The following is a 27,675-nucleotide window of genomic DNA, read 5'->3' on the forward strand; positions in this document are numbered from 1 at the left end:
TTTCATTCAGATGACGACAGTAAAGTAGCCCAAACCAGAGGGGTAACTAACACCAGGGGTCTGGAGAAGTTGTTGTAATTCCCCTTAGAAATTTAAAAATATTTTGCTTTTTTTTAATTATTTATTTGGCTGTACTGGGTCTTCATTGCTGAGAGGGGTTTTCTCTAGTTGTGGTGAATGGGGGCACCTCTTTAGTTGCGGTAGCTTCTCCTGTTGAAACGCACGGACTCTAGGGCACAGAGGCTCGGGAGTTGCGGCTCCCGGACTCTAAAGCTCAGGCTCGGTAGTTGTGGCCCATGGGTTTAGTTGCTTCATCACATGTGGGATCTTCCCGGATCCAGATCAGGTATCGAACCTATGTTTCCTGCTTTGTTAGGGGGACTCTTTACCATTGAGCCACGAGGGAAACCCTGTTTTGTTTTGTTTTTCCCCTGAAAAAAATTTACTAGAAATATGACTTCAAGAAAGAGCTTTAGAGAGCACAAGACTCAACAGCTGGTTTTATACCTGTGACTTACAGAAGCTAGTTATCATTTCCAAAGCACTTTGTGCCAGGAACTGTGCTCCAAGGACTTAAGCTCAGCTTCTCATTTACACTTACTATTATTATGTCCATTGTGACCTCCCTTGGTGGCTCAGTGGTAAAGAATAGGCCTGCCAAGTAGGAGACTCAGGTTCGATCCCTGGGTCGGGAAGATCTCTTGGAGAAGGAAACGGCAACCCACTCCAGTATTCTGGTCTGGTAAATCCTATGGACAGAAGAGTCTATTGGGCTACAGTCCATGGGATCGCAAAAGAGTCGGACATGACTTAGCCACTAAACAACAATGTCCATTGTATGGATAAGCAAACTGGGGCTTAGAGAAGCTCAGTAACTTACCTAAAGCCACACAGGTTGTGTTCAGAGATGGGATTTGGTCCAGGAAGTCTGACTCTGCACCCATCCCCTGCTCTCTTGTATCTCCTGATAGAATCACTGTACAAAACAGCATCACTTAAAATAAAGAAGGTACTGAAGGAGTAGGGAGACGTGCCTGTCCTTACCTTGGAAGGGAATGTATTAGTTGATGGGAAAATAACATGGTTAAAAGAAACTTCTGTTCTGAGTGCTCACCCAATAGGCTTCTCAGACCAGGACCTGAAAGACAAAAGAGGGAGTTCTGAAGATTAATGCTGTAAGAAATGCATCTGAACAATCACCTTGTTTCATCTCATGACTAATCAGATGCCATTTTTTGTTAAGATGCTCAGAAATAAAGGCACAAGGATGGACTGTTCTCTTCAGTTAAAACCTGGGACATGTTGAAGTTAAATTCTAAGTTGCTCAAAAAAGATTTAATGTTATGAAAAGAGAGAGAAAGAAAGACAATTTTTTTTGTTTGTTTTTTTGCCATATCTCTGGCTAGCTACCTGGTTATACCTTTTGCTATCTGTAAAATGATTTGGGACCACTTATAAAAATTATGTATATTACTGTTCAATAGAATAAAATAAGGAAATCAGAGTGAGAAGAAAATTAAGGCAGTACAATAAAACTATGACTCTTTCAGCACAGAAAAATGCATCCCAAAGGTTGCTACAGGTAAAATTTGGGGCTTGTACTTCTTAGCAGTCAAAGTGAAAAAGGGAAGCAAGATCCATGAGAAAATGTGGTTTCGAGCTCTCACTCATCTGGTGAGGTTTCTGATTCCATCAGCTAGAAAACATCAGCTGAGACTGTGCTAATTTGGTCAGGCTAGGGTGGGGGGATGGAGGGGTTGTGGGGTGGAGGGGTTGGGGGGGAGGGTGGCAGAGCATTTCTTGCGTGTTGCCATGTGATTTCAGAACAGTGGTAGCCATCACTTATCCCACAATTACTGTGTGCCAGGCACTGCGCTGGGTGCTTTCTACTCTTCTGTCTTACAACAACCTACTATGTACGTATTGTAACCTCATTTTAGAGATGAGGCAGTTGAATTCAGTGAGGTTAGTCACCCAAGGTCACACAGTAAGTGATGACCCAAGACTTGAGCGTTCCTCTGCCCCAATCCTAGGCTCTGTCCAGGGCCGTGATGTGGCAGCTCATTGGCCGCATGCATCTCGTGGACATGTTTTAGTTGTCACACCCTGAAGCCTGCCACCTTGTCATGGCGGGAATATGAGCCACTTAGTACCAACTGCCCTGTGCTTGACCCACCGCACATAGTCATCACCCGCTTGGGACCCCTGGACGCTCTATTGTGCAGGAGGTGATGATACCCATCTGATGATGATGGTGATGTTGTTCCTGAGATAACAGATGGGTGGTTCTGCTCTCCTCCCCCTCGGCCCTTAGCCTTCACCATCAACAGCATCCACATGCAGATCCTGCCGCAAAGCACGGTGCAAAACGGGGAGAACCTGACGCTGCAGTGCCTCGTGGACGTCAGCACCACCTCGCAGGTCAAGCCTCTGCACCAGGTGCTGTTCTACAAGGATGATGTGCTGCTTCACAACGTCTCCTCCAAGAGAAACACAGAGAGTCATTTGATTCCCCGCGTCCGGGTCTGTGACTCAGGGAGATACAAATGCACCGTGATCCTGAACAACAAGGAGAAAACGACGCCAGAGCATGAGGTGTGGGTGAAAGGTGAGAGCCTGCAAAAGAACACGGTTTGGGACGGTGAATCACAAACATGTGCTGTGGCCAGAAGAGTGACTGAATGAGTCACAACACACCGGACCTCCCTGCCGATCCACCACCCTTCTCACTTGTGTGCTTGACGTTTTTCCAACCTGGACATGCAGGCAGTAGACACGCTCCTGATACACCAGGCTTTTCCTTACCTCCTTGCCTTTGCACGGGCTTCCCTTGTGGCTCAGCTGGTAAAGAATCCGCCTGCAGTGCAGGAGACCTGGGTTCAATCGCTGGGTTGGGAAGATCCGCTGGAGAAGGGAACGGCTACCCACTCCAGTCTTCTGGCCTGGAGAATTCCATGGGCTGTATAGTCCATGGGGTCACAAAGAGTGAGCGACTTTCACTTCACTTGCCTTTGCACATGCTATCTGCTCTCCCTAGGACTCCCTCTTCATTTCCTCTCCTCATGAACTATCTCTCCTTGAACACTCAACTCTTCTCTGACACTTTTCCCAAACAAAATTGATCTCCCCCAGGGACCTGGTCCTTATAGCTCTTGTCCCTCTCTGCATTCAGAGGTATTTGTATAAAGGTCAGGACACTGGGTGTTGACACTGGATTCTTCAGTTCCTCTGCTTAGTTTCGGTCTGGACAAGTCCTTTACCTTCTCTACACTTTAAAATTCTCATCAGTGAAATGAAGATAATAATACTACCTCAGGGAGTTACTGAGAGGATTAATAGATTCTGTGTTGGTAAAGATAGGGCAATTTCCAGCACATACTGAGTTTCCAATAAGCTACAATTACTATTTCACTCAATAATGCAACTTTCTCACACATCTGGTTGCTCTCCAGACTGTGAGATCCTGAGGAAAGAGGTGGTGTTTAGTCTTTTTTTCTTAAAATATATCTCAAAAAAATCTGGCTCATAGTAGGCACTCAATAAATGATTGTGGAATAAACCCAGTTGAAAAGAGCAAGTAGAAATAGAGATGGAGAAACAAGAAAAATGTATCATTGGGGGAAATTTGGGTCACACAGTTCCATCCATCCATTCTTTCATTGGTTTACTCTCTCAAGAAGCATGTCCCAAGGTTGCAAGTCAGGAAAGAAAAAAAAAAAAAGGTGCTAGACATGAAAATGCATCAGGCAAATCCTAACTCTGGATGCAATTACAGTCCTGGAAGGAAGAGATTTATTTAACAAATCACTGCAGTCCAACAGTCATTTGATCTGACTGCCTTGGGAGCACAGCAGTGAGAAGAAACAATTTGGCCTAGAGGGGTTAGGGACGGCCTCCCAGAAAATGGACACGGGGTTCAGATACAAAAGATCACATAGGAATTATCTTAATGGCCAAATGGTGCCAAGGACAGAGAAAAGGGATATAGCATAAGAGTGAAAGTGCAGAGTCTGAGAAAGAAGTTGCTCTCCCAGCAGAGTGCCCCTGGGTCCACTTCCCTGACCTCTGTAGGCAGGTTTTCATTTCTTGTCTCTAAAGTCGAGATCACTGGGTATCTTTGCATACCCTTGAATGTTGCTTGTTTTGAGGATTAAACGGGGAGCAGAGGAAGTGACCCAGTGTTGGATGAATGAATGGCCCACCATGTACTAGGTGTTTGGCCAGACCATCCTTAGAAAGAAATAATCCTTTCAGCAAACAGGAAACAGGAAGAACCAGTGGGCAAGTGTTTGGGGGCATTTTCCTCTCAGAAGTATATGACCTCTGACCACCTTCCCGTCAGGCTTTGAGGCTCATACAGGAGGACATGACTGTGTCACCCTCCAGGCCGGTTCGTCCTCTGGACATCTCGGGCTTCCCGTGGACCATTGCGGCATGGCTGGCCAGACATTCCTCTGTATCACCAGGGGCCACAGGGAAGCAGAGCAGCACTTCAGCGTCTCCACTGGGGACAGGGGAGGAGCCAACAGGTCCCTGTGTTCACAGGAGTGATGAGGAAAGAGTGGCAGGCCAAGACTTTGGGAAATAGATGTTGAAAAGAAATGTGCCAGAAACTTGGGATGATTTAATGGACACAGTTTGTGAATTCAGCCCCGTTCTTCCTGGACAGCTGCTGCCGTAACTGTCATTTCGGCATCTTTGAGCTCACTTCTGTGATCAGAACAGTCATTCATACCATTGTTACTTCCAGTAATAACAACTACCACTTATTCAGGCCCTCACAAGACAAGATAAACGGTTCTGAGCACGTCACATGCATTTCATTTTACTCCTGCAAGGGCACTGAGAGATCAGCCTGGTTCCTCCCATGTACAAGTGTCGATGTTGGAGCTCAGAGAGGTTGGGTGGTCTGGTGACATTAAACACAGAGCCAGAATCAGAACTTAGATCTATCTGACTCCACAGTTGGCCTCTCTAACTCTTTTTTTATGATAGGAGGTCTTTGAGGCAGACCAAAGACAATCCATTCATTCATTAACCATTTATCAAGTGTCCATTCTGATGAAGACCCAACAATGAGTACAACATGATCCCATCCCTTGATCCCTTCTCCTGGGGATCTTGTGGGGGGGCGGGCAGGGGAGCACCTTCACCAGAAGTGACAGCAGAGGTGGAGCACATGCAGATCTCCTCCCCAAGAGGACAGCTCTCCATCTCTCCCTTTTCTTTAAAAAAAAATTTATTTTTATTAATTTTTTTTTTAAACGCCAAAAGCATTTTGTATCTGGGATATAGCTGATTAACAAGGTTGTTATAATTTTAGGTGAACAGTGAAGGGATTCGGACATAGATATACATGTATCCATTGTCTATCTCTGACCTGGGCGGGTCAAGGAAAAAGATTCATGGGTGACGGGGGCAGGTGGCACATTCAGGAAGAGGCAGGTTTAGGATACGAGCAAGTCTGTCTGACTCCAAGATGGAATTCATGGCCCTTGGACCCCGGGGCCCGGACAGGACAGCTCATCTCAGCCAGACTCTCCCAGCTCCCTCTAATCTGACCCTGGCTCACCACCTGCTGTATTTTCCCCTCCAGCCCTTCCTCTGCTCTAGACGGCCCTCCTGAAAAGCCACTCATATCCCTTGGCACAAGCAGATCCCGAGGCCCTGAAATGCCTGTCCTTGGCCCCCATCTCACTTCATCTGTCCAAGTAACCTCCTTCCTCCAAGAATCCTCTCAGGTCCTATTCCTTTCTAGGATCTTCTCTGACTCCTCAGGCAAAGAGGGACTCCTCCTTTCTTGACTGCTCCCTCGGTCACTGTCTCTGTGAGGCACTCTAATTCCTAATTATTTTCAGCTTTGCTTTTTAAACTGAGGCCATACCTGCCTCCTCTCCCTGCACCACCCCCCGCCTCTGGCTGTAAAGTCACACAGACCTGGGGGTGAGTCTCAGTTGCTCTGGGACTTGAAGGCTGTAAGCTTCTGGGTGAGCCTTGAACCTCTAGGACATAATTTTCTCTTTCCTGCCCTCCCCAGAGATTTACTATGAGAATTACAAAATGGAGTCATGGGTAGAAAGTTAATCCTAGCTTGTCGTTGGCGTTCAATATATTGCAACAACCACCACAGTAAGACTGATGAATACTGGCAGCCTTTGTTTTGTTCTTAACTATGTTGGTTGAGATGACTTGACTTCCCAGTGGAATTATAAACTTTGAAAGCATCAACCACATCTTAGACATAGTCTATATATTTTTCCAAAGTACCTCGTGTGGTGCTCAGCACATACATACTCAATACTTACCTGGTGGGTAGCACCGAGGTTCTGGGAGCAAAAGGACCATCAGATGGGTCAACCCCAGTGACTAGGCTGACGGGTGGCTTGGCTGCTGGAGCAAACACACTAATGACCTTTCTCTTCCCCCGAAGGAGTGTCTGATCCCAGGGTGACGCTGGACAAGAGGGAGGTGATAGAAGGTGGAGTCGTGGTGGTCAACTGTTCTGTCCCAGAGGAAAAGGCTCCTGTACATTTCACAATTGAAAAATTCGAACTAAATGTAAGGGGCGCCAAGAAAAAAAGAGAAAAAACCTCTCAGAACCAGAATTTTGTGACGCTGGAATTCACAGTTGAGGAGCAAGACCGTGCCATACTTTTCCAATGTCAAGCGAAGATCTTTTCCGGGTCCAACGTGGAGTCCTCCAGACCCATCAAGAGTGACCTGGTCACTGTGCGGGGTTAGAGTCCTACTTCCTTTCTATCATTCTTCCTGGTTTGCTGATTTGGTCTGGGGAGAAAGAGCCCAGAATTGGAAAGGGGCTCAGGCCTTTGCTGCTCAAGACTGTTCTTGGTTTATTATTATTATTTTCTATTGGAGCATAGCTGATTCACAGTGTTGTCATAGTTTCAGGGGAACAGCGAAGGGACTCAGCCATGTGTATACATGTATCCATTCTCCCCCAAACTCCCCTCTGGTCCACAAAACACTGAGCAGAGTGTACGGTATGGTAGGTCCTTGTTGGTTATCCATTTTAAATATAGCAGTGTGTACATGTCCATCCCAAACTCACTAACGATCCCTTCCCCTCATCCTTCCCCACCCTTCTGCAACATTTTCTAAGTCTGTGAGTCTGTTCCTGTTTTGTAAGTAAGTTCATTTGTGTTTCTTTTTAGAATCCACATACAGGAGACATCATACCATATTTCTCCTTCTCTGTCAAGGCTGTTCTTAATCACTTGATATCTTTCAAACTTTTTGACTGTGACATAATTTAACTATATACGCATATATATTTCCAAAGAATTCTTAACCTTCATACATGATGCATTTTGCTATTTGTCTTTCTATTCTATTTCCATTTCTTAAAGCACTGGCTGAAACTCACTGAAACGCTATCTTGTGTGACCTGCAGCTTGGGAACCGTGACTTTAAACCATGAGGATCAGACATCAGGAAGTGGGGTCTGGAGGGGATCCAGAGGAAAGGAGGGGCAGGTCCTCAGCTTTTGCCTCCTGCATTTGACGAGGGATTTCCCCCTTCTACCCCTCCTTCCATCACTGAGACGTTGGAAATAGCAAATAGGAAACAGATGAGGTGGCCTGAGAAGTGCTCTCAGGAGAGAAAGGCTACAGCAGAGGGGAGCCAGGGTCTGAGTGTCCGGGACAGAGAGCTCAGAGCTCCAGGTCAGGCACCCAGCAGCTCCCAGTGGCCTGAGAGGGGAGCACGTGTGAAGCAGGAAGAAGGCAGGGGAAGGAACAGTTTACCGCAGAAAGCCTCAAGTGTATTCAGGATTGGAGCCCTACAGCTTGTTAAGTGACCATCAGGGGACTTCCCTGGTGGTCCAATTTTGGGAATCTGCTCGTCCAATGCAGGGGACTCGGGTTCAATCCCTGGTCAGGGAGCTAAGATCCTGCAAGCCGTGTGGTGTGGCCAAAAAAATAATAGAACAACAATTAAGAAAAAAAAGGAACTTCTGCTTTTGGAACCCTCACTTTTACCCATTGTGTGTACATAATGCTATATTGTATGTGTAAATATTTCCTGTATAGTATTATGTGTGTATATGTATATATATAGTATTATGTATATACAAACATTTTTTTATTGTAGTTCATGGTGTGGGTTAAATTTTAAGAAAATGAGGTACTATATAAAGTGACAATTCTTCACAGCAAGTACCAACACTTAGAGAAAGTCCCTTGTATGTTCTTCTAGACTTATTTTACTCATTCATCATGTGCACACGCATTTTTGACTTGTTTATCTTTGTTTTTACCAAAAAAAAAAAAAAAAGAGAGAGAGAGAGACCTGTCAAACATTCTCTTATAACTTTTTCTTAACAAATACAGTATAGATGTACTTTTGTCCATATCAAGAAATACAGATCTTTATCATTTTAGTGACGACTCAGAATCCTGTTGTAAGGATATGCTCATTTCATTTTAGTTTTTAAAATTAATTTATTTTTTACAAGTGAACGGAAGTTTTATTCAGGGAGGGAATACACTCCATAGATAAGAGTGTGGGCCATCTCAGAAAGTGACAGTCACCTGCCTCATTTTCTGTTGATGGACATTTAGGCATTTTTTCCCCACTTGTTTGCTCTTAAGACAATCTTGCAGCAAACATTCTTGTAACTTCTGTAGTTTCATGAGTATTTTATTATTTTTTATGTGTCAAATTCTTTTTTATTGAATTATTTATTTCTTTATTTTTGGCTGTGCTGGGTCTTTGTTTCTCTAGTTTCAGGGTGTAGGGACTACTCTAGTTCTGATGGGCAGGCTTTTCGTGGTGGCTTCTCGTGGTGGCTTCTCGTGGTGAAGAGCGTGAGCGCTAGGGCACACAGTCTTCGGTAATTGTGGTACGAGGGCTTAGTTGCCCTGTGGCATGTGGAATCTTCCTGGACCAAGGATCGAACCTATGTCCCCTGCTTTGGCAGGCAGATTCTTAACCACTGGACCACCAGGGAGGTCCCTGTGTCAAATTCTTGATTCAAATGTTTTGTGCATTTTTGGTATTGAAAAATATCACCAATGCGCTCCTCCAAAAGGAAAAACATTTCCATCAGAAGTGTTCATTTTCCCACATCCTCATCAACACAGTACATTATTGATGTTTTCTCTATTGATGTTTTCTCTTTTATTGACTGCCTTGTGAGCAGCTTGCAGGATCTCAGTCCTCAGTCAGGGATTGAACCTGGGCCACAGTAGTGAAAGCACAGAATGTTAACCACTAGACTGCAAGGGAGCTCCCAATATTTTTGTTATTTTTGACAGTCTATTATAATTGAGGCACAGTGGCATATCACTACTGTGATTTGTATTTTTTGGTCTTTAGTGAGGTTGAGTATGCTTTTTACATTTGTAAATGTATGCTTTTACATCCCTTCATGCCTCCCTATTCACATACACTTGCCCATATTTGCCTACTGCTCCTGACTGATTTGTTTGAGCCCTTTATAAATTAAAGGAATGAGCTCTTTGTCAGGTGCTATGCAAAAATTTACCCAGTTCGTCACTTGTCTTTATTTTTTACTTCCATGAAAAAGCTTTCAATCTTTAGTTGAAATCAAAGTTATGCATCTTTTTTCCTTATGATATCAGTTTATGCATCTTTTTTTTTTTTTACGGTATCCAGTTTTGTGATTCATACCTAAAGTTCCCCCACGCTCCAAGATTATTAAAGCAAAAAATGCACCTCTGTTTTCTTTTACTGTTTCTGTGGTTTAATTTTTTTTTTTTTTTTCCTCTCGTGCATTTAGATCTCTGATACATTGAGTTTGGGTGTCAGGAAAAAATCTTTAGTTATTATCAAGCTACCTCAGAGGATATTGTTGAATGTGCTAAAAGATGCCGTCTCTTTTTTTGACTCTTACTCAGGAAAACAAACTCCTTTTTTTTTTAATGATAGCTTTTTATTGTGAATTTAAATGACTTTACAGTAAAAAAAAAAACAAAAACTAACAAATATTAAAGTAGTAGGTCACTTTAAATTTACTGTTTGCATTCTTTTAATGTTCTTATCTGTATTTTACGTGGCTGTAATTGGTGTATATACTCCCTTACGCTCTGCTGGGTGTTTTGGTGGAAGCAAAGGCCTGACTCTACTTCTCTCACCGTGTCTGATCCCTAATGTCTGACCCATATTTTATTAAAACAGTGTTTTTCAAACTGCATGAGTCATGAAATCAATTTAGTTAGTCACAACCAGCATTTTTAAAAAAGAAATAGAATACTCAAAAACACTTTGCAGGGGCATATGGCATTATTTAAAAATTTATTTCCATGAAGCTGAACTTTGGGAAGCAAGGGACTATCTAGGCTGAAATGCCAGAGGTCCATGAAGTGGTATGAGAGTTACCTAGAAAATCCTTGGTGGGCAGGAGAAAGGTCTAATTCTCACTGCTGTGATTATTTCTGAAGTCATCTGAAAAATGTTCTTCAGATGAGATGTAGGTTTGACCTTTGGGAAGCTCAAAGTTTGAGAAATAAAATGAAGAAGAAGGCTGAAGATGTAAGAGTGAGCAAGAGGGAGGGAGCAGCAGAGCAGCCTAGGTGAAGGTTTTTGAGAGGAAAGGTTGAATTTTTTTTAATTAATAAGGAAAACTGGTTGGCATCCAGAAGCACAGAAAAGGGGAGGGAAGTGCCTTTTCTCCTCACCCGGATTTGAACCTAAGTCCAAGCAGCCTGTCCTCTTCTCCTAGAATCCTTCTCTAATCCCAAGTTCCACATCATCCCCGAGGGAAAGATCACGGAAGGAGACGACCTTCAGGTCAAGTGCACCGTTCAGGTGACGCACAAGGCCCAGTCATTCCCGGAAATCATCATCCAGAAGGACAGGGAGATTGTCGCACACAACAGCCTCAGCAGTGAGGCCGTGTACTCCGTGATGGCCACGACAGAGCACAACGGCAACTACACGTGCAAAGTGGAAGCCAGTCGCATATCCAAAGTCAGCAGCATTGTGGTCAACATCACAGGTAGGGTTGCTGGAGGGCGTCGGCATGTGGCGGGCTCACGAGGTTTCAGTGCTGGAATCTGGGCTGGGCAGTGAGAGCTGGTTCTTCTGCTCCCGCTGGTCTGAATGGATGTGCTCAGGCAGGGCCGTGGTGCTCATGGGGAGAAATTCAGTGCAGAGCGAGTCAGCGGTCCGCTGTGGTTGCTTGAGGCTGCAGGCTGGGCCGTCAGTCCCAGCCGGGCCATTCAGTACATCTGTGACCTTGAGTGAGTGACTGACCGTCTCCTTACCACAATTCTGACATTGTAGCGATGATAGCAATGCAGGACTGTAATAAGGACTAAATGCCATCCATCGCCGTTCCTACAGAGCCGCATACCGAGCAAGCACTCGGCAAGTGTTAGCTGGTGTTTCTATTATTATGTCACGTTTTTCTTCCCTTTGTGGCAAGTACTGTGCTAGATCTCTTTATCCCTGTGGAGGCCCTAAGACAGGGTCAGGAGCAAGAAAGCATTCAGTCCAGTTCAGTTCAGTCGCTCAGTCGTGTCCGACTCTTTGCGCCCCCATGAATCGCAGCACGCCAGGCCTCCCTGTCCATCACCAACTCCCGGAGTTCACTCAGACTCACGTCCATCGAGTCAGTGATGCCACCCAGCCATCTCATCCTCTGTCGTCCCCTTCTCCTCCTGCCCCCAATCCCTCCCAGCATCAGAGTCTTTTCCAATGAGTCAACTCTTCGCATGAGGTGGCCAAAGTACTGGAGTTTCAGCTTTAGCCTCATTCTTTCCAAAGAAATCTCAGGGCTGATCTCCTTCAGAATGGACTGGTTGGATCTCCTTGCAGTCCAAGGGACTCTCAAGAGTCTTCTCCAACATCACAGTTCAAAAGCATCAATGCTTCAGCGTTCAGCCTTCTTCACAGTCCAACTCTCACATCCATACATGACCACAGGAAAAACCATAGTCTTGACTAGACTAGACTCAAAAATAATAGTCAAAGTTCCTCTTTGTTGAATACTCTTTGCCTGGTTTACATACATTTTCATTTCAAGCTCATAATTATGCCATAAGGTAGGTATTATGATGCTGGCTTTATGGATGTAGAAACTGGAGCTGAGAAGTCAGGTCACCTAATGATTACAGGATTGCTGAGTGGCAGAGCAAGAGTTACCCCCCAGTCTGTTAGATTTCCAAATCCACGTACTTAGAAAGTTCCCTGGATGCCTTCCTTCTTTACCTGGCTTTACTTTTCATTTACTTATTTAATTTGGGGGCTGTACTAAGTCTTCCTCAGAGAAGAAAAAGGCAACCCACTCCGGTATTCTGGCCTGGAGAATCTCATGGACAGAGGAGCCTGGAGGGCTATAGTCCATGGGGTCACAAGGAGTTGGACACAACAGAGCACGAACAAACACACAAGTCTTCACTGCTGCGCTCTGGCTTCTCTAGTTGCAGTGCATGGGCTTAGTTGCCCTGCTGCGGGTGAGATCCCTGACCAAGGATCAAATCCATGCCCCCTGCAGTGGAAGTGCGAGGTCTTTTTTTTTTTTTTTTTCAGTTTAATTGGAGGCTAATTTCTTTACAATATTGTAGTGGTTTTTGCCATACATTGACATGAATCAGCCATGGGTGTACATGTGTTTCCCATCCTGAACCCCCCTCCCACCTCCCTCCCCATCCCTCAGGGTCATCCCAGTACCAGCCCTGAGCACCCTGTCTCGTGCGTCAAACCTGGGCTGGCGATCTGTTTCACATATGATAATATACATGTTTCAGCGCTATTCTCTCAGATCATCCCACCCTCGCCTTCTCCCACAGAGTCCATAAGACTGTTCTATACATCTGTGTCTCTTTTGCTGTCTCGCATATAGGGTCATTGTTACCATCTTTCTAAATTCCACATATATGCGTTAGTATACTGTATTGGTGTTTTTCTTTCTGACTTACTTCACTCTGTATAATAGGCTCCAGTTTTATCTACCTCATTAGAACTGATTCAAATGTATTCTTTTTAATGGCTGAGTGATATTCCATTATGTAAATGTACTACAGTTTTCTTATCCATTCATCTGCTGATGGGCATCTAGGTTGCTTCCATGTCCTGGCTATTATCCACTCATCTGCTGATGGACATCTAGGTTGCTTCCATGTCCTGGCTATTATCCACTCATCTGCTGATGGACATCTAGGTTGCTTCCATGTCCTGGCTATTATCCACTCATCTGCTGATGGACATCTAGGTTGCTTCCATGTCCTGGCTATTATCCACTCATCTGCTGATGGACATCTAGGTTGCTTCCATGTCCTGGCTATTATCCACTCATCTGCTGATGGACATCTAGGTTGCTTCCATGTCCTGGCTATTATCCACTCATCTGCTGATGGACATCTAGGTTGCTTCCATGTCCTGGCTATTATCCACTCAACTGCTGATGGACATCTAGGTTGCTTCCATGTCCTGGCTATTATCCACTCATCTGCTGATGGACATCTAGGTTGCTTCCATGTCCTGGCTATTATCCACTCATCTGCTGATGGACATCTAGGTTGCTTCCATGTCCTGGCTATTATCCACTCATCTGCTGATGGGCATCTAGGTTGCTTCCATGTCCTGGCTATTATCCACTCATCTGCTGATGGGCATCTAGGTTGCTTCCATGTCCTGGCTATTATCCACTCATCTGCTGATGGGCATCTAGGTTGCTTCCATGTCCTGGCTATTATCCACTCATCTGCTGATGGACATCTAGGTTGCTTCCATGTCCTGGCTATTATCCACTCATCTGCTGATGGACATCTAGGTTGCTTCCATGTCCTGGCTATTATCCACTCATCTGCTGATGGACATCTAGGTTGCTTCCATGTCCTGGCTATTATCCACTCATCTGCTGATGGACATCTAGGTTGCTTCCATGTCCTGGCTATTATCCACTCATCTGCTGATGGACATCTAGGTTGCTTCCATGTCCTGGCTATCATAAACAGTGCTGCGAGAAGCACAGGGTCTTAACTGCTGGACGGTCAGGGAAGTCCCTACCTGACTTTACTTTTCAAAACAGCTTTTACCAGGAAAAAGAAATGTACTCTACCTCTCCCTGTGTATTGTGTATCTTTAGGCAGTAGAATGTTAAGGTGGTGAGGGTACTATGTATTTTATCCGGTGCTATATTGCTAACAGCTGAACAGTACCTGGCACACAGTAGGCTTTCAATACATATTTGTTGGATAAACAGATGAGCATCGGGTGACAGTGTTCCAGAGGCAGAGAGAATCAGCAATTTTTGGTTCCCAAGTCAAAGTGTTCATTCATTCATCATTCATTTGCTCATTTACTGAAAGCCTCCTCTGTGTCAGTAGAGACTGTACAGTCACAGCGACAGTCCCCAGAATCATAGGTAGGCTGCCAACTACCCAGCTAGGTGACTGGCAGGTGTTGGATTCTGCTGGTCTATACCAGGTTGACTCCTGCTAGCGATTTAGTTTATTATTGATAATGGCAAATATTTTGATGGCACATATTTTTTAGATAAAATATAATTATCTTATTAGAGAACAGTACTCAGTTCAACATATATTGAGCACCTTCTGTGTGCTGGGCAACTTTGGGGACCTAGGAAGCTGCCCTATGCAGCTTTGAAGAATTTCACAGACATAAATAGACGATGAGAATATGATGCAATGATCAACTCTGTTAAAGAGATGGTTGTATGGTCATGGGAGCAGCAGGGACCACGTGGCAAACACAAGGGCAATTTCAGGGCTTAGAGCAGCACTCCAACCCCTCGGACCAGGCTACTTTAGGGAAGCATGAGGCATCTTTGGACCACAGGATACTATTGTTGTAGCTGATCCCACATCAGAAGTTTGAGTCACGCTGAGTATGCGAGTCAATCAGAAGGTGAGGCTCCCTGGCCCAAGAAAACACAGTGTCAGGCTCGGCCGGCCCTTCCCATCCCCTTAGTCTGATGCTCTGTGCTCCTGTTCCGTGTAGAGCTGCCGGAGCCGTGCCAGGGCTGGCAGGCAACTCCCCCACCTTCAAGTGCTGCAAGCCTTCCCACTTCTGCAGCCTATTCTCCACTCCCCTGTTGCTATCAAGCCTCACTATGAGTGGTTCTATAGAGTGATGTTGGAGGCTCACAATAATTTTGTGGACATCGAGATCATTGAATTAGTAATTTGTCTTTGGCTTGAAGGTGGGTTTCCATCACCTCTCACTGTTCACATTTTCAGACCCAGGTGCTGCCAGGACTCCCTGTCCTGTCATCTCATCTCTACAATCACACCCTCACGCTGGCCCTCACAGCAGGATGTCACAGGGCTTCCCCAAGCATCTCTGCTCCAATTCATCCTTCAACTAACCTGTAGGACAAGCACCTATTTGGCTTCATTATTCCTGGGCTTCATTATTCCTTGGTGGCTCAGTTGGTCAAAAACAACAACAAAAAAAACCCTGCCTGCCAATGCAGGAGATGAAAGAGACCTGGGTTTGATCCCTGGGTCAGGAAGAACCCCCGGAGAAGGGCATGGCAACCCACTCCAGTATTCTTGCCTAGAAAACTCCATGGACAGAGGAGCCTGGCAGGCTACAGTCCATGGGCTCACAAAGAGTTGGACACGACTGAGCACACATACATGCACACACACACACACACACACATACACACCTTCACCTTGACTCCAGCCCCTTCCAAACATCTCACCCGACTCTGCCTGGAATATTCTTTCTGCTTGGTCACTGGAAGACCTCTATTGTCCTTAAAGACCAAGCCCCAGATCTCCCTCTAGGAGCCTCCCAGGAAGAGTCCCATGGCCACACTTCAGTTCCCATCACACTCTTCTGTCTACAGGTCAACAGTCACTGAAAAGATTTAGCATCTGTCTGCATCATCCTGGGTGAGCTCTGGAAGGTCTGTGGCTCAATTCATCTGACAACACTGATACTTAGCACACAGCCTGGCACGTTATAGGAACTCAGTAAATATTTGCTCAGTGAGTGAACAAAAGACTTATCCTTATTAACCCTAGTGATGGTCCCGCAGTTCTGTTTATATCACCTTATTCCCTAACATCTCATTCTTAATTCTAAACCATTGTCCACCTACCCCAGCAAGATGTTTTGTATTTTTTGCATTTTTGTTTATTTTTTAATGTGGAATCATTTCTGTAGGATTCTTCCTGAGGTTTTTTTTTTTTTTTTTTTTTTTACTTTTTTGGTATTTGTCCAGTGAAATTGTAAGGCCCTTAAGGAGGTAAATTTCTTTTTTTTTTTTTTTTCCTACTCCTAACCTGGAGCTTTGTTTTATTTCCTTTGGCTGTGCCTGGTCTTAGTTGTGGCACGCTGGATTTTAGTTGCCCCTCTTCGTTGTGGCATGTGGGATCTAGTTCCTTGACCAGGAATCGAACCCAGGCCCCATGTATTGGGAGCATAGAGTCTTAGCCACTGGATCACCAGAGAAGTCCCCTAACCTCGAGCTTTTGATGGTGATCTGAAAAGAGGTAAGTCGATGTTCATTATATGGAAGGAAGGAGGGGTGGAATGTGCCTCAATGAATTAATTATTAGGTGATCACCTGACTTACAGTGTTATTTTATTCCCTATCAAGGAAACTAAGAAAACACCACATACTGATTATAATTATGATGGAAATGACTTCCATTTCCATCCATGGAATATCAGTGATGACCACCACAGCGTTGGTTTTTACTTCCAAACCTGTATGGCAGATTAAATCCTAAATTTAGAGCCAAAGATAGAATTTGACTCCTGAGTCCTGATTGCATTCTCAAACCCCTAAGGAGGTTTTCTAAGAGAAATTTCAAGTCTCAGTCTCTTTCTCAGTATGAAGATAGTCTCACGTGCCACCGGCTCCTTCTTCCTTCTGCTTCAAGGGTCATAAATAACCATGGAGTCTGTGCACATTTGCTTACATGAAGGAGCCAAGTCTCCGCAAAGGTTAAGTAGCTAATTAGTAATTCCTCTGTGGCTGAAAACAAACATTTACCATTATTATAAAATACTGGTGTTCTTCAGGGAATATTTGTATTAGGAGATGATGAAACTTCTTGAAAGTCAACCACAGTCTTTAGTACTCTCGACATCCAACCTACATTCTGATGCTGATGACTCCTTCCAGTAGCATAGAATGTTGGAGCTTACCAAGTACTTGGGCTTGGGAGGCTTCAGGCGCCGTCTTCCTGCTCCTCCATGGGAAGTGCTGGAGGAATGGTGGCCAAGCTGCCGCTTCTCCTCAACTCTACAGCATCACTCTGCTTCAAGCCTAGACTACATTCCCTCCTGCTTCCAGTCTGGGCCCCTCCAACTCCATCCATTCTCCTTCCAGAGATCTCCTTACAGAACACATCTGAAGCTATCCCCGTGACCCAGACCGTCCATGGTTCCCGTTGTCCCGAGGGTATATTCCACACTTTTTAAAATGTGATTCTCAAGTTCCTTGAAGATCTGCAAGCCTTCTTTTTCTTCTCCCACAGCGTCCCAGGCTGTCTGAACTTTCAGGTGCTTGAACCTTTTGCCAGACCTTCCATATGTTATTCTCTCTTCCTGTGATACTTTCCATCTTTGCCTGGATAACTTATCCCAGGAGTTTTCTCCTGATTCTTCAAGCCTAGCTTCCATGTCCCCTCTATAGGCTCTACCACAGACACTATCTGAAGAATCGCCCATGAGACTTAAGCACTTTATAGAGTCAAGGACTGTTTCTTTTTTACTGCTGCCTCTCCTCTGCCAAGCACAGAGATGGCCTGAGATAAATACTTGTGGGATGAAATGAATGAGTGGATGAATAAATGAGTGAATGCCTGAGTCATTACTTGCCACATTACAAATTGTCAAAGTTTTCTAATCCATGTCTGTAAGATAAATTGGATTAATGAGGGAGGGAAAACTGCCATTGGAATCCCAGGAGAAGAATGAACCCCGGCTCGTGAATTGTGTGATCATCAGGTTCATGAGACGCAAAGGGAAACTTTGTGCAGGAAGTGGGGAACTGGTTCTCCCAGAAGCACCTGGGCCACAGTCCTCTCCATACAGGGGACTGGGGAGCAGGTACCCACAAACATCTCACCCCATTCCCATTCACTGTTCTTTTCAGAGCTGTTTTCCAAGCCTAAGCTGAAGTCTTCAGCCACACATCTGGACCAGGGCGAAGATCTGAACCTGTGGTGCTCCATCCCAGGAGCACCTCCGGCCAACTTCACCATCCAGAAGGGAAGCATGACTGTGTCGCAGACTCAAAATTTCACCAAGAGAGTGTCAGGGTGGGACAGCGGGTTATACACCTGTGTCGCGGGTGTCGGCAGGGTGTTTAAGAGAAGCAACACAGTCCAGATAACAGTGTGTGGTGAGTACATCCTCGCTGGCCCTGAGAGCCTCTGGACTGAATGGGAGAAAGGGAATTTATCTCCAGCCACCACCTTCTCTAGTCTGAAGATGATTCAGACTGAGGCAGGATAAAAACCCAGGGGATGGGGGAGGGGGATTTGGGGAGAGAGGAGTAAAAACAAGAGGCTGAATGGCAGCAAGTGGGTACTTCTTCTCAGGGTACAGGTCAGATGCATCAAGATCAATGTTGTTGGCAAAAGTCACATTTGTGGCTTTGTTGTGGCTGTATGCTGATTAAGTGGCCTCCGAATCCACAGGATTCTGCTGCTTGAACAGGCACTCACCCGAAAGGTCAGGGAGGAAACACTGCTTAGTCAACGCTAAGCTTTAAGATTTTACTTTTTTTTTTTGCCATCAGTTCAGTTCAGTTCAATCGCTAGGTAGTGTCCGACTCTTTGCGACCCCATGAATCGCAGCACGCCAGGCCTCCCTGTCCATCACCAACTCCCGGAGTTCACTCAGACTCACGTCCCTCGAGTCAGTGATGCCATCCAGCCATCTCATCCTCTGGCGTCCCCTTCTCCTCCTGCCCCCAATCCCTCCCAGCATCAGAGTCTTTTCCAATGAGTCAGCTCTTTGCATGAGGTGGCCAAAGTACTGGAGTTTCAGCTTTAGCCTCATTCCTTCCAAAGAAATCCCAGGGCTGATCTCCTTCAGAATGGACTGGTTGGATCTCCTTGAAGTCCAAGGGACTCTCAAGAGTCTTCTTCAATACCACAGTTCAAAAGCATCAATTCTTTGGTGCTCAGCCTTCTTCACAGTCCAACTCTCACATCCATACATGACCACAGGAAAAACCATAGCCTTGACTAGACGGACCTTTGTTGGCAAAGTAATGTCTCTGCTTTTGAATATGCTATCTAGGTTGGTCATAACTTTCCTTCCAAGGAGTAAGCGTCTTTTAATTTCATGGCTGCAGTCACCATCTGCAGTGATTTTGGAGCCCAGAAAAATAAAGTCTGACACTGTTTCCACTGTTTCCCCATCTATTTGCCATGAAGTGATGGGACCAGATGCCCATGATCTTCGTTTTCTGAATGTTGAGCTTTAAGCCAACTTTTTCACTCTCCACTTTCACTTTCATCAAGAGGCTTTTTAGTTCCTCTTCACTTTCTGCCATAAGGGTGGTGTCATCTGCATATCTGAGGTTATTGATATTTCTCATGGGAATCTTGATTCCAGCTTGTGCTTCTTCCAGCCCAGCGTTTCTCATGATGTACTCTGCATAGAAGTTAAATAAGCAGGGTGACAGTATACAGCCTTGATGTACTCCTTTTCCTATTTGGAACCAGTCTGTTGTTCCATGTCCAGTTCTAACTGCTGCTTCCTGACCTGCATACAGATTTCTCAAGAGGCAGGTCAGGTGGTCTTGTATTCCCATCTCTTGAAGAATTTCCCACAGTTCATTGTGATCCACACAGTCAAAGGCTTTGGCATAGTCAATAAAGCAGAAATAGATGTTTTTCTGGTAAATGGGATCTTAGTTCCCTAACCAGGGATCGAACTTTTGCCCTCTGCAGTGGAAGCTTGGAGTCTTAACCACTGGACTGCCAGGGAAGTCCCTAAGTTCCAGTTTTTGATGCCTCTCCTGGCTTACCCAAAGGGCTGGGACCCCTACTGGGTAGAAGTAGATACCTGGACCACTTAGAGCCGGGCTTCTCAGACTTGAATGTGCACAAAACACCTGGCTACAGCGCAGTTAGATTGGGGTCAGGCTTTGTGTCTTTCACCAGCGTCTTGGAGATGCTGGTGCTGCTGGGCCCCAGACCACACTTTGAGGAGCGGGATGTGAAACGCCAGTCAAGCTGTTGCTGTCACTGTGCTTCTTCAGTAGTCATGGTCCTTCAGTTGAGCCTTCAGTGTAAATCCAGCCAAGGTTTTAGTCTCAACCGAAGCAGGATTTTAGCGGTCATCTACCGGATAAGGAAATAATATACAAGACAAATGTGAGTCATTCCATTGTAATTCTTTGTGTTGTTGTAGTTCTTGTGAGGAGGTCATTTCATCCTATTAGCTTTATAAATAAGCTAATTTCTAAATAATGGCCTAGTATAATTCTTGTTTCTGAGGCATGAAACTTACAATCAGGAGAGGCTGAGGCACTGAGAATTTGTTTTAAAATATATTGTTGGATACTTGTTACATTTTTTTTTAACATTTCCTTCTATCTTTCTCAATACAAAGAAAGAGATATGAATGTGTGTGTATGTGTGCATCAGATATGTGAAAATAGAAGCATATATTTAGGGGGTTATAATGTTTTTCCTGAATTTGTGTCATCCCTTTTTGTTTATATTATTCTTTCCCTCTCCCTCCTCAAGAATCTTAAAGGAGTCCCCTAAAGGTGGATATGGCCGCAGGCATTTTATTTTATTATTTTTTTTAAATTAATTTTTATCGGAATATAGTTGATTTGCCACGTTGCATTAGTTTCAGCTGTATAGTAAAGTGAATCAATAATACATAATAGATATCCACTCTTTTTTATATTCTATTCCCATATAGGCCATTACAGAGTATTGAATAGAGTTCCTTGTACTATACCATAGGTCCTTGTTAGTTACCTCTTTTATATATGGTAGTGTGTATATGTCAGTCCAAGTCTCCCAATTTATCCCTCCCAACTCCCCACCCACTTCCCCCTGTGGTAACCATAGGTTTGCTTTCTACATCTGTGAATCTTTTTCTGTTTTATAAATAAGTTCACTGGTACCATTTTTTAAGATCCCACATATAAGCAATATTATATGATATGTGGCTTTCTCTACCTGACGTCCTTCACTAAGTGTGGCGATCTCTGGGTCCAGGCAGGCATTTTAAATTAGAGCAATGATAGAGAAAGCCAAGCCCAGAGTTTGCAGAAGGAACACCTTGGGCTGGATGTCTTGTCTCAGATTGTTTCTTTCTCTCTCTCTGTCATTCTAGAAATGCTCTCCAAGCCCAGTATTTTTCATGACTCCAGGTCCGAGGTGATTAAAGGACAGACCATTGAAGTCAGTTGTCAGTCCGTAAACGGAACGGCGCCTATTTTTTATCAGCTTTCAAACACAAGTAAGCCCGTGGCGAATCAGAGTGTGGGCTCAAACGAGCCTGCAATATTCCGAGATAAACCCATGAAAGATGTAGAATACTGGTGCAGTGCAGACAATTGCCATTCCCACAGCAAGATGTTAAGTGAAGTTCTGCGAGTCAAGGTGATAGGTAAGTCTCTGTGCTATGAGAAGAATCCATGGGGGACTGCGGTTTTAGTTCACATTTTCAAAGGTTTGGGAGTGGACAAGAGAAGTGGATGATACTTGTGCAAAGTCCATAAACATGACACGTGCCAAAGCAGGACCAAAGCCCAAGTAACTGGGGCTGGAAAATATCTGGTGGTTATCAGTGTGGCTGGCATCATCTATTTTCAGAAACTTTTGAGTGAACTGTTGAAATATAAGTCAAGTGTCCCAACTTGAGGAAGCACAAAAGTTGTGCTTTGGGGTTCCCTTAGCATTTGCTCCTTTTCATTTATTTATTAGGCTGCGCTGGGTCTTATGTGCAGCATGTAGAATCTTTAGTTGTGGCATATGGGATCTAGTTCCCCAACCAGGGATCCCACCCTGGCTGCCTGCATTGGGAGCGCAGAGTCTGGATCACCAGGGAAGTTCCATTTGCTCCTTTTTATAGTGTGATTTATTTATTTTGGGTTGTGCTGGGTCTTCATCGCCGTACGTCTCTTCTCTAGTTGTGAGTGGGAGCTCCCCTTTGTGGCAGAGCGTGGGCTTCTCATCGCGGTGGCTCTTCTAGTTTCAGAGCAGGGGCTCTAGGCACTCGGGCTGCATTAGCTGCAGCTCCCGGGCTCTAGAGCACAGGCTCAATTGTTGAGGCACACGGGCTTAGTTGCTCTGCGGCATGTGAGATCTTCTCAGACCAGGGATCGATCCTGTGTATCCTGCATTGGCAGGTGGATTCTTTACCACTGAGCCAGCAGGGAAGTCCCCGTTTGTCCCTTTTTAGATGAACTGACAGTCCTCTCTGGGAAATGTAGACCAGAGCTCTTCTCTACCATGGATGCTGGACCCCTGGCAGGGCAAATTCTGTCATGTGTGGAAATTTCAGCGGTCAGAGCTGCAGGCCAACAGTCACTGGGACTCTCATACTCCAGAGAAATATACCATTGTCCTGGGGTGAATAGTTTTCCTTGAGCCTTGGTCTTGTACCTTTCAGAAGGCCTTAGGACTGCCATTACTTGCAGCTCTGAGATGTTCAGCATCTTATTGTAAAAAGCTTAATAAGGCTTCCTCTTCTCCTTGTTGTTTAAGGACTGCTTATCTGCATGTGCCATGAGGTGGACATCTTGAGTTGGATAGTGATACCTCCTATAATTTTTTCTCGGGAGGGGCCATACTAGTCGGCTTGCAGGATCTCAGTTCCCTGACCAAGGATTTAGTCCATGTTCCCTGCAGTGAAAACCCAGAATCCTAATCTCTAAGCCATCAGGGGACTCCCTGATTCCTCCTACTATTAATGTATAGCCTAAGAGTAACAATGTGGGAGGCCTAGGTTTGATCCCTGGGTTGGGAAGATCCCCTGGAGAAGGGAAAGGCTACCCACTCCAGTATTCAGGCCTAGAGAATTCCATGGACTGTATGGTCCATGGAGTCACCAAGAGTCAGACACAACTGAGTGCCTTTCACTTCACTTCATTGAGTAACTATACTTCTCAAATTAGCATTGGTAGCTAATAAGCACCTCATGCCATAGGTCATAACAACAACAACAAAAAAGATATATTCTTTGTATCTCCTGATTAAATAGTGAAGAAACATTTTAACGTATTTGAATAGTAAGGCAAATAAATATTTAAAAAATGTTACCAGGCAACACATTATTAACTCTCCTGCAAACTCTCCTTACAGTGATGATAATAGGAATTAAGGGCATGAAAATATCATCTGGCTTGAGTGGGAAGAGCTGGGCCAGGAACTAGGGCTCTATGATGGGTAGGCGGAGAGGGCTCAAGATGTTCTCTAGCCTAGTCAAATAGGTGATCAAAAGGCTCCGTGGGGCAGCTCAAAAGGCTGGGGATGGATGACTGGAAAGTAAGGTTGGGAATAGAGAGTCATTGGATATAAACTTGTAGAGTAACTGAGCCTAACCGTGAAGGGCATCAGTTGCCAGTCAGAGGAGCTGGGGCTTTGCCCTGTGTGCAGTGAAGAGCTAGAAGGAAGGAGGGCATGCTGAGAACTGGGTCTTTGGAAGATTCACCTGCTGGTCGCATCAGTTAGAAGGGGTGGGGACTTCAAACCTTACAGTGCTTTAAGACGCTAATGTAGAGGCCCATGTGAAACTCTTGGTTTTTAGCAGGTCAGTATTGGACTTCCCTTGTGATCTAGTGGTTAAAAATCCACCTGCCAATCAGGTTGGATCCCTGGTCTGGGAAGATTCCACATGCCATGGAGCAACTTAGGCCATGGGTCACAGCTACTGAAGCCCACATGTTCTAGAGTCCACACTCCAAAACAAGAGAAGCCACCTCAATGAGAAGCCCTTGCACCCAACTAGAGAAAGTCTGCATGCAGCAACAAAAACCCAGTGCTACCAAAAATTAATGAATTAAAAAAATAAAGTGGGTCAATATTAGTGGCTAATGTTTATGAGCACCGATCATATGTCCAACCCTCTGTGAATTATGTTAGTAAATTAGTCCCATTCACACTTACAATAGCCATGTAAGCACCATATTCATATCATCCTTATTTTACAATGAGGCAACTAGGGCTTAAGATAAACAGCTGGTGGCCAGTAATGCTGGGAATTTTGGCCAGGCAGTCTGGCTCCTAAGCCTGGCTTGTCACCACCTCCTTGTGTTTCACAAGAAGAGAAGCTGTCAGGTCAGGCTGCACCATTCAGGAGCCTTCCTTGTGATCAACTCCTGCCATCCCACACCAGGCCAGGTGCTCTCTTTTGTTGGATCAGCAGCTCCATGGTCTGGCCACCCCCTGCACTCACAAGAGGGTGGTTCATAAATCAGATCTTGGTCTGCTGATCAGTTCATTCTCCCACTAATAGTACTGTACTTGGGAAGACAGTTTAGGCTCAGAATTTTGGTGGCTAGACATGGAATAAAAGGGGCTCTAGGAGGAAGGTGAGTTCTGCTCAGATCTGCTGGGAGTGAGAGGCTGGCAGGGCTTCTTGGTGGAAATGCACAGGTTAAAGTCAAGACATGGAATTCAGGAGAGTAACCTGGACTAGAACTATGTATCTAAGCTTTAGATGCTGTGTGTTTATGCATTAAATGTGCAAATAGAAGCTATCATGTAGGTGAAATCACCAAAGATGAGAAAGGAGATGGCAAACTGAGGACTGAATTTTGCAGAATGTCCTAATTTAGGGAGCAAAAATTGATGAATAAAGAGGAAATGGCAGGCGAGGAGGTAAGAGAATCAGAGTGAGGCCTCACGGGAGCCCAGGGGAAGCTGAATTCCAAAGGAAGGGCTGGGTGACAGGTAAGAGCTGTAGGAAGGCCAAGGACTGAAAGACAGGAAGAACATCCAACATGGATTTGACCTGCAGGAAACTCGGGGATGAGTTAGTTGGGAATCAGGTGACCTTGGAGTTTCTTCAAAACCAAAAATGCAGTGCAGTTTCAGAAGCAGAGGGACAGAATTCAGGTTCCCAAGCTCACAAGGAAGTGGGAAATACGGACATGAAAGCAACTGGTTTAGATCATTCAGAGGAGGAGAAAGACAGGACAAGCGCTAGAGAAGGCAGTGTGTCAAGGTTATTTGCTCATAAGATCTGGAAATGCCCTGCATCTGGGTTAAGCAGAGGGAGAGAAATCACTCACACACACACACACACACACACACACACACACTCACAATCACATATACAAACTCACCCAGAATAGACCCCAACAGAACACATAAGCTAATTGTATAGTTAAGCTGAGTGGTCAGTAATACTGGATTGGCCAAAAGGTTTGTTGGAGTTTTTCCATAACATCTATGTCCAACCCAATACTTGAGGTGGTAAATGAAGCGGGGTGGTGGTGGTGTCCCTAGCCTCTTGTGTCTAATCAGCGTGTGAGGACAGGTGTCCATTGCTGCCCTTCTGGGCTCATTGGGGGAGTACAGGGCAAAGTCTAAGTCCGAGTCATGATTACAGAAGGCTGGCCGTGACCAGCGGCCGTGTCATGCTCCTCCCCTTGCCCACTTCTCTGCTCAGCACTAATCCTTTTCCTGCCTTCCAGCCCCAGTGGATGAAGCCCAGCTCATTATCTTGAAGAAGGAGGTGGAGCCTGGGGAGTCCATTGAGCTTTACTGCTCCGTGAACGAAGGATCCATTCCTATCACGTACAAGTTTTACAAAGAAAAGGAGAGCAAACCCTTCTACCAAGACACCATAAATGCCACCAAGATCATTTGGCACGAGACCACGGCCAGCAAGGAGCACGAGGGACAGTATTACTGCACGGCCTCCAACAGAGCCAACCTTTCCAAACACGTGATCCAAAGCAACACACTGACCGTCAGAGGTAAGAGGTCTCAACGGCAGAATGCAGTGCAAGCTGCAAGCTCAAGGCCAGAAAGCACATCTGAGAGGAGATGGCTGGGAACTTAGTGCATCTTGCTATGGGCCAAGGGACCAACATCCACTAGGCTCTTTGGTGGCAGGTAACAAACCTCCACTTAAGTTAAGTATGAAAGAGGAAGTGATTATTATAAGGAACTAGAAGGATTTCACACAGTCCTCATTACAAACTTCTTGGTGCAGAGACACCAATTTGGATCAAGCGTCCATCCATGGACCGCCTATGGTCGAGGGGAGTGGGGCATGCAGAACAGACACAGTTAGAGGGGCCCACCTGGGTGGGTAGAGGATGATGTATAGAGAGGGAAGAGGGGTGAACAGACAGCTTAAAAAGCATCTTCCTCAGTCCTACGTTCCCCTCAGGTCACCACTGACTCTATAGCAGAAACAAACATTTCTGCACCTACTACAGAGTCCCTCAGAGGTAGATGCTCAGTGAAAGACACGAGTGACAAGGATATAAAAATCAGTCTTATATGTTGCTTAAGTGACGTGAAGTGAAGTGAAAGTCACTTAGTTGTGTCCTACTCTTTCCAATCCTATGGACTGTATAGTCCATAGAATTCTGGCCAGAGTACTGGAGTGGTTAGCCGTTCCCTTCTCCAGGGGATCTTCCTGACCCAGGGATCAAACCCAGGTCTACTACATTGCATGTGGATTCTTTACCATCTGAGCCACCAGGGAAGCCCATTTGTTGCATAAGGCTGTGCTATTTCTTACTGGCAGAGGGATAAACATATATTTTTAAATTTTTTTTTCTTTTTTTTTCATTTCCAGTCTATCTTGCCCCCTGGAAGAAAGGACTCATTGCGGTGGTGGTCATCGGAGTGATCATTGTCACCTTGGTACTTGGAGCCAAATGCTATTTTCTGAAGAAAGCCAAGGGTGAGCATAGTCCTTTCATTCCATCCTGCCAGGCTGCCCTGCCAGGGAACCTGCCATGGAGGTGAGGGGCCTCAGCCTCATGGGAAGCTTGTGCCCTGGTCCAGTGGGAGCCGAGGGCATGTGGCTGATGACGCTTATTTTACTCCTGGGGTGTCACCTTCCTAACCAAAGACATTGCCTTTGGTGGGTATGAGCTTTTACTGCCCTTTGGAGTTAGCCAGGCATGAGTGAAAGCCTTTGCTTTCTGAGTTGGGCTCCCAGGAAAAGACGAATTTGGGGGGAATGTTGCATCTATGTGTGATCAGAAGTAGCTCTTCATGTGGGGCTTTGGCCACACCTAGTTCTACAGTTGGTAGAGTTGGGCATGAGTGGAGACACCCTCCACCGCACCCCCCAACACACACACACTGAATGCCTCCCGGTCAATCTTCTGGTTGTGCTATGATTTCTACCCTGTACTTGGGGTTATCCATACATAGAAGGGAAGCCAGGATTATCCACTGACAATGAGGAATCAGTCAACTAAGCAAGACTCAAGCAAAAGGGCACAGCATCAGTAAAGTCTGCAAGAAAATAATAATAATAATTTTTTTTCAAATTTTGTTTATTTATTTTGGCTGTGCTGGTTCTTCATTGCTGCATAGGCTTTCTCTAGTTGCAGGGAGAGGGGGCTATTCTTTGTCGCAGTGCACGGGCTTCTCACTACGGTGGCTTCTCTTGTTGCAGAGCAGGGGTTCTAGAGTGAGTGGCGGTAGCAGCTGTGGCTTGTGGGCTCTAGAGCACAGGCTCAGTAGTTGTGGCGCACGGGCTTTGTTGCCCCCGAGGCATGTGAAATCTTCTGGGACCAAGGATCGAACCCAC

At 45.3% G+C, this 27,675-nt stretch overlaps 1 protein-coding gene across 2 annotated transcripts in view; it reads left to right on the plus strand.

Moving 5' to 3' along the window:
* PECAM1 (platelet and endothelial cell adhesion molecule 1) overlaps positions 1-27,675 on the plus strand; it is a 63,439-nt gene that overhangs the window by 7,479 nt on the left and 28,285 nt on the right. For both annotated transcript variants that reach the window (XM_055575509.1, XM_055575510.1), the window contains exons 3-9: positions 2,315-2,608; positions 6,431-6,736; positions 10,703-10,978; positions 18,065-18,313; positions 21,280-21,555; positions 25,589-25,873; positions 26,707-26,814. In XM_055575509.1, coding sequence (XP_055431484.1) covers positions 2,315-2,608; positions 6,431-6,736; positions 10,703-10,978; positions 18,065-18,313; positions 21,280-21,555; positions 25,589-25,873; positions 26,707-26,814 — 1,794 coding nt within the window. The remainder of the gene's footprint in view (positions 1-2,314; positions 2,609-6,430; positions 6,737-10,702; positions 10,979-18,064; positions 18,314-21,279; positions 21,556-25,588; positions 25,874-26,706; positions 26,815-27,675) is intronic.

The sequence above is a fragment of the Bubalus kerabau genome, chromosome 4 (genome assembly GCF_029407905.1).
Source record: "Bubalus kerabau isolate K-KA32 ecotype Philippines breed swamp buffalo chromosome 4, PCC_UOA_SB_1v2, whole genome shotgun sequence".
Taxonomy (NCBI): Eukaryota; Metazoa; Chordata; class Mammalia; order Artiodactyla; family Bovidae; genus Bubalus; species Bubalus kerabau.